At 39.4% G+C, this 12,581-nt stretch overlaps 2 protein-coding genes across 5 annotated transcripts in view; both read right to left on the reverse strand.

The window, feature by feature from the left end:
- LOC120493330 (uncharacterized) overlaps positions 1-11,986 on the reverse strand; it is a 63,967-nt gene extending 51,981 nt beyond the window's left edge. For 3 of the 4 annotated variants that reach the window (XM_089134436.1, XM_089134439.1, XM_089134438.1), the window contains exons 1-4: positions 10,894-11,986; positions 8,592-8,763; positions 5,833-5,875; positions 736-1,024 (exon numbers count right to left, since the gene is read on the reverse strand). In XM_089134436.1, coding sequence (XP_088990562.1) covers positions 736-1,024; positions 5,833-5,860 — 317 coding nt within the window. In that variant the 5' untranslated portion in view covers positions 5,861-5,875; positions 8,592-8,763; positions 10,894-11,986. The remainder of the gene's footprint in view (positions 1-735; positions 1,025-5,832; positions 5,876-8,591; positions 8,764-10,893) is intronic. The other variant, XM_089134437.1, reaches the window with a different exon arrangement.
- LOC148978130 (uncharacterized) lies at positions 6,153-7,941 on the reverse strand. The gene is made up of 3 exons (XM_089134622.1): positions 6,805-7,941; positions 6,396-6,650; positions 6,153-6,186 (listed from the first exon to the last, which is right to left on the reverse strand). Exons 1-3 carry the CDS (start codon positions 7,929-7,931, stop codon positions 6,153-6,155), a joined length of 1,416 nt encoding a protein of 471 aa, XP_088990748.1. The 5' UTR covers positions 7,932-7,941.
- Positions 11,987-12,581: the final 595 nt, after the last annotated feature.

Below are 12,581 nucleotides of genomic sequence, written 5' to 3' on the forward strand. Positions count from 1 at the left end.
CTTTTAAATTGCAATAATATTTCACAATATTACTGTGTTCTTGATTAATGAATGGAGCCTTGGTGTGCATGAGAGACTTGAAAAATATTCAAAATCAATTTTATATACACACCGTTGATATAATTTATAAGGTTCAACTATTTGGTAGTGCATTACGAGTAAATAGAGTAATTATTTAAATTTAGCAACAATTACCTCAATCTTATCATTCTATCTTACTCAAAATTTAGTCATAATGCACTACAAATATTTGAAAATGCACATTTATTCATTCACATGGATGTTGGTAGATTTTGGAACTGACAATCAGCAAAATCCTTTTCTGAAGCTGATCATGTAAAATGGACTGACATTGGCCAATTAACCAGCATCCACATTTATACGAGTCTCTCTAATTATAAAAAACAACAACAACTTTACTTTGAACAAATAAACCTCAGTTTCCATTGAGCTCTGACAAGAAGAGCTGTGTTTGAGGTTGAGCATTAGAAAGCTGAAAGCAAAGAAAACGCACCAGCAAAAAGCTTTTCTGACGATCTGAAATATTTTAATAATGTTCCCAGTTCTTTTCTGAGATTGAAATGAAACCAAAGCTCATGATTTGACGGAAACCACTCTCTGTGTTTGCTTTAATGACATGCAGAGGAGTAGGGTGAACAAAACCTTTCAACCGCCCATGAAGTTTTCACTGCCTTTGCTTTAAATTCCAGTGTGAGATGCGTGTGGCATACGTACATGTTTGCGTGGGACGGCTGTGTGGCCTGCGAGCGACAGCTTTTCCATTCTTTCACCCGAGTCAGGGAGGAGTGTGTGTCGGTGTGATTACAGACTTCGCAGGATCCTTCCTCCCCCTTGGTGAGCTTCACATACTGTGGTCTCAGAGGGCGTCCGAGGATCTTCACTGACTGTGTTCCATCACGACCCTTTGAGCCCAGACTTAGATGAGTGTGCAGACACACATGTGCATTATGCGAACTCGCACACACTTTGAGTTCCCTGGAGAATGCATGTGCCGCTCTGATACCTGTAAAGCAGAAACACATACAGTCTTCCATTAAAACACATATATTCCAGATGAGTCTGAACTTTTTGAAACCCGCATTTTCCACATATTTTTAAAGGGAAAGCGTGTCTGCAGCGCCAAACGTAATTGTAAAAATAACCGTATACGTGTTTTCGGAAGAAAACGTTAAATGCGTTTGCTCATGCATAACTTGCCATCGCTATGCCATGTTGCTAATAAGTATGTTCAGTGATGCGGTTGCCAAGGTGTTCTTGTTGGTTTCTAGGGCAATGCTAAACTGTTCCAGGTGGGTTCTCACCAAATCATAATATTCTGGTCTCTAGAAATAGCTAGACTCCCTTTTTTTACAAATAAACAACTTAGTATTCGTTATTTTAACAAACGTCTGTGCATAACCATTTACCCTGCAACATGCACATGCAAGCACCACTCATATCTTAACATTTTTACAATACATATATATATGCATTGCACATTCTCTCTAAATCTCTGTCCACCCAGATGTTCTCTTAAGCTGTCATCAAGCAAACCACCATTTGCAATAAAAAGCCCTTATACAGGTTTCTCTGTAGGCTACGCTAATGACAACTGTTAGAAAGATCAGATGTCTCAGACACGTTGCATTACACTGTGAGAGGAAGTGGATGACAGAAAAGATAAAAATGGGTTAGTTAAAGGTACAGGTTTCTTTTCTATCTCTTTTTTTTTTAAAGAGAAGTGACGTTACTTATGGGAAAGCGGAGGGTCTTTGAAGGCAAATTTTAAAGACACACCTGGGAGTTCACACGTGCAGCACACAGCGGGAGCGTGGTGGGAGTATTGATATAACTGTCAGTTATAAATGGGTGGGATCAAGTGGGGGATCTTGGGAAGAGGGCGTAAAGGCATCTTTCGACTTTGCATTCGTAATGTGAGAAGGGGGAGGTGGGTTTTTCTGGGTAAACGTAGAGACTACTCGAGTTCTTCCGTGGAAATGTGACACGTTGACAGAGCCAACGGTACTGCAGTGGGCTTCTGTTTGCTAAAGCTGTTTGACTTTGGAGATACTGCCAAAGCTGCAACCCCATTCATGCTGTCTCACGACTGGATTTACTACACAGTGAGCGAGAGGCCCACGCTGCCCGTTTCAAATCCTCATCTGTAGTCTAAACACTTCTTTCTGGAATTCTGCAACACACATAGTTCTGAACTCAGTTTAGCTTTAGACTGTACCACACTTTACGAATACGTTTCTTTTTATGCACAATAAAAAGTCAATATCGCAAAAGACCTCTATCTATACTAAACTGTCTGACTGGATGTGCGGTAAACCGCTGCTGACGAAACGCTTAACTGTCCAACTTGGTTTTCAAACGGAAAGGGAGAAAAAGAACAGCCAGCACAATACAGACGCATGCTTCCTCATTCTGAACCCCGTGCTTCTCAACTTCCCTCTGAAGGAGGAATGCATTTGGAAGACTGCCAGTGTTTCTGCATTGAGCGGGAACAGGCGCTCCCTTTGTCAGAACTGTTTGCCATTGTAGTCTCTTCCAGCTGCCGCACCGCGCCACGATTGGCTGGCTTTTCGCGCGCTTCCCCTTCTCTCACAGCAGAGTAGGACAGAACAAAAGGTCAATGAGTCCGCTGTGCTGAGGGGAGAGACTCACGTGATCTTACTCTCTCTATCGCTGCGGCTCACTAACAGTTGTTCCAGAAGCATCCACCAATGAGCCTACTTCTTCACTCTCTCAAACAAAAACCTACAGGTTTGATATGTTACTGTTTGTGGAAAAGGACTGGCAAACAGAGTGATGGAGAAACAGAAAGACAGGTAGACAGACAGACAGACAGACAGACAGACAGACAGACAGACAGACAGACAGACAGATAGATAGATAGATAGATAGATAGATAGATAGATAGATAGATAGATAGATAGATAGATAGATAGATAGATAGATAGATAGATAGATAGATAGATAGATAGATAGATAGATAGATAGAGAGCAACAGAATGCAAGACAATCACAGACAGACATATAGACAGAACAAATTATAAATGGATGGGTGGGTGGATGAATGGATGGATGGATCAACAGAATGAAGGATGGATTGATGGATGGATGGATGGACGGATGGATGTATGGAGCAACAGAATGAAAGATGGATGGATGGAGCAAACAAATGAAGGATGGATGGATGGAGCAACAGAATGAAGGATGGATGGATGGATGGATGGAGCAACAGAATGAAGGATGGATAGATGGATGGGTGGATGGAGCAATAGAATGAAGGATGGATGGATGGGTGGATGGAGCAACAGAATGAAGGATGGATGGATGGATGGGTGGATGAAGCAACAGAATGAAGGATGGATGGATGGATGGAATGAAGGTTGGGTGGAGAGAGCAACAGAATGAAGGATGGATGGATGGATGGGGCAACAGAATGAAGGATGGGTGGATGGAGCAACAGAATGAAGGATGGATGGATGGAGCAACAGAATGAAGGATGGATGGATGGATGGATGGAGCAACAGAATGAAGGATGGATAGATGGATGGGTGGATGGAGCAATAGAATGAAGGATGGATAGATGGATGGGTGGATGGAGCAATAGAATGAAGGATGGATGGATGGGTGGATGGAGCAACAGAATGAAGGATGGATGGATGGATGGGTGGATGGAGCAATAGAATGAAGGATGGATGGATGGGTGGATGAAGCAACAGAATGAAGGATGGATGGATGGATGGATGGAATGAAGGTTGGGTGGAGAGAGCAACAGAATGAAGGATGGATGGATGGATGGGGCAACAGAATGAAGGATGGGTGGATGGATGGGTGAATGGAGCAACAGAATGAAGGATGGATGGATGGGTGGATGGAGCAACAGAATGAAGGATGGATAGATGGATGGGTGGATGGAGCAATAGAATGAAGGATGGATGGATGGGTGGATGAAGCAACAGAATGAAGGATGGATGGATGGATGGATGGAATGAAGGTTGGGTGGAGAGAGCAACAGAATGAAGGATGGATGGATGGATGGGGCAACAGAATGAAGGATGGGTGGATGGATGGGTGAATGGAGCAACAGAATGAAGGATGGATGGATGGGTGGATGGAGCAACAGAATGAAGGATGGATGGATGGGTGGATGGAGCAACAGAATAAAGGATAAATGGAGCAACAGAATGAAGGATGGATGGATGGATGAGCTAAACTGCAGCTAAATAGTAAAGAGCTAAAGTTGGAGTTTCCACCTGTGTGGGAAACCTGTTTTCAGGATCACAAAATAACACACTCCTGACTAACATTACAGGGGCCTCTAGTGGTTAAACGGCACCATGACGACGGACAGCTATTATTTTACAGTACATTCACTGACTGCCAGTGCCAGTGTCTATTAAAGGACCTTTATATTTCAGGCTTTATTGTGAAGATGTTGTTTGAAGTCTGAGAGGGAACATGTAACTCAAGGAGTATAGAGAGGTGGTGAGGACTCCTGGGGATCTGCCAAACTTCATTACCTCAGCATGACACACACACACACATACACACACAGAGTCCATGTGGCACTGACTAACAGAATCAGAGTGTGTGGCACTGTAATTGAACACACAGAACAGCCTCCTTATTCACGTGGCACAGGCTCCGTCACCATGGTTACCAGGATACTAGATACAGCGCCAGCTGCGTTTTGGCGGGAAAATTCCCTCAGAAAAACAAAGCTTTTGTGTACCTCCATATTCTTTGTACTGAAAAGAGGCGAAGAGAATATCTTATTTCGTCTCTGAGAAGGAAACAAACAAGACACTTTCACAAATTGTTTGTATATGCAAAAAAATCCTAATAAAGTTCGTTGTTACAAAAAAATACTGATGATTGATAGTGATTGTATCAGATGGTAATGCCATGGTGCTTGGATATCATGCACTTACAAAAGAGTACTAAAAAGTGCTAATAATTTATATAGTACTATGGTGTTATGGAATTCGTAAACATACAATGGAGGACAATATATAAACCATGTCACATGAATTTCATTATCATGGTATATTTCAAAGTACTATAGTACTGCCATCTGATACGATCACTGTATCAAGGTATAGTATAAGTTTTGAAAGTGGTATTATGTCCAAAAACGTACAACGTACAATACTGCAGAACTTGAAATGGCACTAAAATCATGTACCATGGTGTGCTCCCCCAAAAAAACGTATTTTGTAAGTGTGGCAAGCTAAATATTTTGTAATGTAATTGTGTAACTAAGAAACTTAATTAAACATAATTTATGGTCATATTGTGTTACAACAAGAAACATATGAACAAATCAGGCGTTATCGCAATTTGAGAAATTGTTAAAGCAATTTTAGGAAGGGTGTAATAAAACACTCCACTGACAAACCGCCTTTTTCAAACTGGGATGAAGTCCAAGAGCTGTTAGTCACATGACTCTGCTTACCCACAATATCCAGAGGATATTTAACCGATTCATACTTCAAACATAACTGTGGATACTTATTAACTCATTTATTGCACAGTACGTGTAATAACTCAAATAGACACAGCAGAGTTTGTGTTGAATGAGTTAGCAAACAGAAACTGCATGCAAGGCTCAAAGAGTTAGTTAATCTAACCGTTAGGGTCGTAAAAGCATTTCCTCCCTTTATATGTCGATTGCAACAGATGCTTCGGGGAAAGGTGGGGGGTAAACTCTCATTCATAAAGACATAATTCTCAGTTTATGACCAGCCAGGCGCTCATTACAAAGACTTAAAGAGATAAGCCTATCAAAGAATGAAACTTCTGTCATCATTTACTCACTGTCATCTCGTGACTTGTCCGAACCCATCTGACTTTCTTTCTTCTGTGGAAAACAAAAGGAGAAAAAATATAATTTTTTAATATTAAAATTATTATAATTTTAAATATGAAAATTTCCATGCAATTATAAGCAATGTGGGCTTAAACTTTCAAGCTTTGAAAAACAATGAGAAAGCACTATAAAACGTGAGAAACAAGGAAATATATGTCCAAGTATTCAAGACATGCTTATACAGTACCATTCAAATGCTTGGGACCAATTACAAGACTTCTGTTAAATGTATAGTTAACCCAAAAATGAAAATTGACGTTATTCACCATCATGTCGTTCCAAACCCAGTAGACTTTGTACATCTTCGGAACACAAATGAGGATCTTTTTGATGAAATCTGAGAGCTTTCTGTGGCTCCATTGACAGCAACGCAACTGACACTTTAAGAAGTTCATAAAGAGATCGTAAAACTAATCAAATTTTTCTGAAGAGACTTATATATGATGAACAGATTTTCTTTAGGCTTTTATTTACATGTAAAACCGAACCTGATTGACATGTAAAAACAAACCTCATTGGTTCTTGCAGACGATCAAACATGATGCGTAACACGTGAATGAACCTCATTGGTTCTTGCGAACGATCAAACATGATGCGTAACACGTGAATGAACCTCATTGGTTCTTGCGGACGATCAAACATTATGCGTAACACGTGAATGAACCTCATTGGTTCTTGCGGACGATCAAACATGATGCGTAACACGAGAATGAACCTCATTGGTTTTTGCGGACGATCAAACATGATGCGTAACACGAGAATGAACCTGATTGGTTCTTGGCGGACGATAAAACATGATGCGTAACACGAGAATGAACTTCATTGGTTTTTGCGGACGATCAAACATGATGCGTAACACGAAAACGAACCTCATTGGTTCTTGCGGACGATCAAACATGATGTGTAACACGAGAACAAACCTCATTGGTTCTTGTGGATGATCAAACATGATGCGGAACACGAGAACGAACCTCATTGGTTCTTGCGGACGATCAAACATGATGAGTAACACGAGAATGAACGTGATTGGTTCTTGCGGACGATCAAACATGATGCATAACACGAGAATGAACCTCATTGGTTCTTGCGGACAATCAGACATGATGCGTAACACGAGAATGAACATCATTGGTTCTTGCGGAGGATCAAACATGATGCGTAACACGAGAATGAACGTGATTGGTTCTTGCGGACGATCAAACATGATGCGTAACACGAGAATGAACCTCATTGGTTCTTGCGGAGGATCAAACATGATGCGTAACACGAGAATGAACGTGATTGGTTCTTGCGGACGATCAAACATGATGCGTAACACGAGAATGAACCTCATTGGTTCTTGCGGACAATCAGACATGATGCGTAACACGAGAATGAACGTCATTGGTTCTTGCGGAGGATCAAACATGATGCGTAACACGAGAATGAACGTGATTGGTTCTTGCGGACGATCAAACATGATGCGTAACACGAGAATGAACCTGATTGGTTCCTGCGGACGATAAAACATGATGCGTAACACGAGAACGAACCTCATTGGTTCTTGTGGACGATCAAACATGATGCGTAACACGAGAACGAACCTCATTGGTTCTTGTGGATGATCAAACATGATGCGTAACACGAGAACGAACCTCATTGGTTCTTGTGGACGATCAAACATGATGCGTAACACGAGAACGAACCTCATTGGTTCTTGTGGATGATCAAACATGATGCGGAACACGAGAACGAACCTCATTGGTTCTTGCGGACGATCAAACATGATGCGTAACACGAGAATGAACCTCATTGGTTCTTGCGGACAATCAGACATGATGCGTAACACAAGAATGAACGTCATTGGTTCTTGCGGAGGATCAAACATGATGAGTAACACGAGAATGAACGTGATTGGTTCTTGCGGAGGATCAAACATGATGCGTAACACGAGAATGAACGTGATTGGTTCTTGCGGAGGATCAAACATGATGAGTAACACGAGAATGAACCTCATTGGTTCTTGCGGACGATGAAATGTGATGCGCAACACAAGAATGAACATCATTGGTTTTTGAACTCACGCGAACATCACTGAGCTTGCGTTTAGCACAACTCATGTGTGAGTTAATGAATGTTTGTTTATATGTGAACAAAAACTTACATTCAATCGATCATCATATAAAGCGATCGAGTCTCTTGAGAAAATTTGGACTAAACCAATCAATTCTAAGTTTTACGATCTCTTTATGAACTTTTTGAGTGGTAGTTGCGCAAGTAGTTTGTGTTCCGAAGATGAACGAAAGTCTTACAGGTATGGAACGACATTTTCACTTTTGGGTGAACTATCCCTTTAAGAAATGAATATATTTATTTAGAAAGAACACATAGACAGATCAATAGAGAGAGTAAAGGTTATAATGTTACAAAAGATTTCTATTTCAAATAAATTCTGTTCTTTTTTATGAACTTTCTATTATTCATCAAAGAACAGTTTCCACAGAAGAAATATTAAACAGTACAGTTGTTTTCATTACATTTTAAAGGAATTATTATTTTCTATATGCAGTTACCTGCAGGAGTCAAAACTATCAGAATTGAATTTTCTAAAATTACATATATGAAAAAAAAAGAGAGAGAGAGAGAGAGAGAGAGAGATGGAGAGAGAGAGAGACAGAGAGAGAGAGAGAGAGAGGTGTGCCTTTATTTCTCTAAGTCTAGAACATACTGTAGTTGTTATGTCTTCTCATCAGTTATGAGAAAGTGTTTTGTACAGCAGGATTTTAAAAGCCAATTATGAGACGGACGCCGGCGTGCTGCAGCGATCAGGAGGAGATCAGGGCAGAATCACGCAGTGCGTCAGAGATCTCGACCATGACCAATCACAGAAGCTGGCACAACTACAGAAGACACAACCAGACATAAGTTTATTCAGACCACATAATGAGAAGGAGGGAGGAGAAAGAGAAAGCACACAGTGAGCACCCGACTTCAGCTCTGGCACGACTTAAAGGGATAGTTAAGCCAAAATGGACATTTCTGGCATCACTTATACTCAAGCTCATGTCATTGAGTTTCTATCTTCAGTGGAACACAAAAAGAAATGTTTTGAAGAATGTTCCAGCTGCTGTTTTACATATAATTAAAGTGAATGGTTACTAAAATAAGCAGCACCATAAAAAGTATCACGAGAGCAGTGTTATTTTAGTATTATTAATATATTTGTTTTGAATATTTTTAATTAGCTTTTATCTTTTGCTTTCAGTTTTCATTTATTTTACCATGTGCTTTTGTCACTTGTTTTTTTTTTTTTAAATATGCATGTTTTAGCTTTACTATGTTTTATTTCAGTTTTAGCACTTTATAACACTTTATTTTAGTGTCCTTATTACACATTACATGTATAGTAACTATAGCAATAACTATAAATTTAGCATACTTACATGCAACTAACCCTAAACCAAACCTTAATCCCACTCTAACCCTAGAGTAAGTATAGTTAATTATTATTACTTAATACTTAATTCCACAACTACACTAACACAGACATAAAATAAAATAAAGTCTAACCTAGTAATTTTATAATTTAACTTAAACTTGCACAAGTCATTTTAAGATTAAGTTTATCATCTACTGTACTATTAAGATTTAATTTTTTTTAAGGAATATTTAATCATTGTAGTTTTAGTTAACAATAACTGCACTGAATAGATCATTTTTGTTTAGTTTTTGGTGAATAAATATTAATTGAGTCTATTCGACACACTAAACTCTTAAGACTTTAATTTTTTTTTTTTTTTGTCCTTGATAGCGCTATACTTACTATTCTGTATATTGTATGGAAGAGAGCAGCATGAACATTCCTAAAAACATATTTTGTTTTCCACTGAAGTCAGTCAGTCAAAATGGGATGACATGAGGGTGAGTAAATGACAAAAATTGCATTCTTCGGTGAACAAATCCTTGAATCAGGCTATGGAGTCAATGCTAATGAATGTTATATCTCAAATTTACAAAAGACATCAAAAGCCTGTGTGAATGTGTCACAGGTTGATCCTCTCATGGACAGACCTAAACACACACAAGACCGGCAATGTCACAGAGGCATGGATCTACATGAGTGTAAGGGAGGGAAATCCCAAGGGAAGTAACACATGTGTTTTTGGTTTAGTGTAAAACACAAAACATACATGATAAGGAAGGGAATAACTGGAGGAAAGGTTAAGTTCATGGCTGTTTGGAGTGAGTGAGTGAGTGAGCGTGTGTGTGTTTTGTGGTTGAGGAAGCTGTTGCTGGTGGATAACATTCTGGAAGCGAGTTAGTAGGAGCACAAGCCTCAGTAATGGGATCTCACTGACTCACTCTCTCTTATAAACACACACACACACACACACTCTCTTATTTTAGAAGCTGGAGCAATAAACTCGTCCCAAATGGAGAAAGAAAGCAGGATTACATAAAGGGTCAACAGATGGAGTTAGAACAACGACAAACAAAAAACAGATTAAATTGACTGTGGTTACTTTTATCTTTGGTCAGGTATATGACTCATTTACCTCAGCCAGTGAACCTTCTGTCGCAATACAATGCAATACTTTAATAGGAAGCTGTTACCATGAGATTACAATGGCACCAAAACATTTTTGGACACTCAAGTCACTCTTCAACAATGTCGGAATGTCAAATATGTACATTATAAATAGATAATACAGTATATTTACGAATATTTCTATGCTTAAAAGCTAACTTATATTTGAAATGTTTAGCTTTAAAAGTGGCCTTAGCCTATTCAATACAATGCCTTTCAAGATGTTTAAATCATGGTTTAACGTTAAGTGTCCAAACACATTCAGGGGACACTGTAATGATATTAAGTAAAACATTGGCTAGTGTTTATCAGTGATTATCCACAGGCCCCTTCCTCTTTTTACTGTAACTCAACATTTTTCCCACATCCTAACAGCTGACAGGAAATTTCGGAAGAAATAGTTTACACATGACCACTCTCACTGGATTCATTCCTTACTTACACCGCCACTTTACTTTGTTTCTCGGGAGAATTGATTACCCTCCTATTTTGGGAAAAGCGGCCGATGTTCCTGGAAGTGATGACGGATGTAAGATTCGGCGTGGGTCGCAGCGCCACCGTATGTTCTTCTCTGGAACTGCAGGAGGTGAGTCAGCACTGCAATCACACAGCAATACCGAGAGGCATTTAGGTCAGATGAGATCACCGAATTATCGTGACCGGTAAAGTTACACGACCTTTAAATAAAACGCTTAGTCACCGTGATACATGACCGACCGTCTTACGCATAGAAGGGAGTCTGTGTGTGTGAATGACTGAAAAACATTTACCTCAGATTTACTGCAGGACCTGCTGGAGTTGACATTGAACAGATTTTCTTTCATCGACGGAAGTAAACAAAAATAAATAAATAGTTAATATTAATATCACCACGCCCAGGCCTGACATGGGACAAACAAACTGTTCTGGTTATTGTAAAATTATCACACGTAAATTCAAAAAAAAAAAAAAATGTAGATAGGTGTTAAGGATTTTCCAACAGGTTCCAGCCTTTGAAACTAAGATTTAAACTATTACAATTAAATACTTAGTAAATGTGTGTACAACAGTCTTCAAAAATAGACAAAGCCGACTGAGATTTGATATAAATAAATATATACCTTTCAAACCCAGGTGTCCCTGCTGGACTGGAAAACCCTGATGGTCTGGTACGTACATTTCTCTAATGGGATAAAGTTTTACCTTACCTTCTCGAGGTTAAACTTAAAATTAATTAAATAAGATTGAAAAAAGATGTAAACTTCCACATATTATTATTTTTTATTTTTTAAAATAAGAACAAATTAATGTGTTTTCCCATTTCATTTTGAACATTGATATATTTTAACCTTCCATGTTGTTTGAAGCTTCTGATTCATATGGATGTTTATATATACAATGTATGTATATATAAAAAAACCTGATCCCAAACTTTTGAAGTGGTTTATGACTTTGTTTGCCTTCTATAACAGTAGCAACTTTAAAGCAACACCCTGGTAACCACCCACATTAACATAAACATCACTTACCCACAGCTTTCTTCTGGTTTATTGCTTTAATTAGTGGTGCTTGCTGAAAGCAAGGCAACACTATTACTATTGTGTTTTTTGAGTCGGCCCAAAAGTTTGGCACGCTACTCCTCCCGCAGTTTTTGTCACACACCCATGAATGAGGTCTCAAAACGTGCGGAATATTCGGGAATGGTGTGCTATGACTTTTCTAAGCGATCGGGGGTACGATGTTCGCCCGAAGGGCGAACAAATTTCCCAAAAATCCCATAGACTTAACATTGCGACAAACTTTGACGAATCATAGCTCCGAGCGAGGATTTCACAGAAGCCTGCGATTTACCACATTTGAAGAGGCTGACAGGCTCTGTAAGAACATACCTCACAATGGGGTAAAAGTTGCACCCCTGGGGGGCAGGAGCTGCCCAAATTTTCCCCATTGACCCCAATGTTATTTATTATTAGTGGTGCTTGCTGAAAGCAAGGCAACACTATTACTATTGTGTTTTTTGAGTCGGCCAAAAAGTTTGGCGCGCTACTCCTCCCGCAGTTTTTGTCACACACCCATGAATGAGGTCTCAAATCGTGCGGAATATTCGGGAATGGTGTGCTATGACTTTTCTAAGCGATCGGGGGTACGATG

The sequence above is a fragment of the Pimephales promelas genome, chromosome 8 (assembly GCF_988280905.1).
Source record: "Pimephales promelas chromosome 8, fPimPro1.hap1.1, whole genome shotgun sequence".
Classification (NCBI taxonomy): domain Eukaryota; kingdom Metazoa; phylum Chordata; class Actinopteri; order Cypriniformes; family Leuciscidae; genus Pimephales; species Pimephales promelas.

Bases quoted from the DNA above. Each gene is read 5' to 3' on its own strand.
- LOC148978130 (XM_089134622.1), bottom strand. From the start codon at position 7,931: ATGATGTTCATTCTTGTGTTGCGCATCACATTTCATCGTCCGCAAGAA. The intron at 6,651-6,804 runs GTTTGTTCTCGT...AGAACCAATCAG, and splicing joins CATCCACAAGAACCAATGAG to GTTCATTCTCGTGTTACGCA. The intron at 6,187-6,395 runs GTTTGTTTTTAC...TGTGTTCCGAAG, and splicing joins CGTCTGCAAGAACCAATGAG to ATGTACAAAGTCTACTGGGT.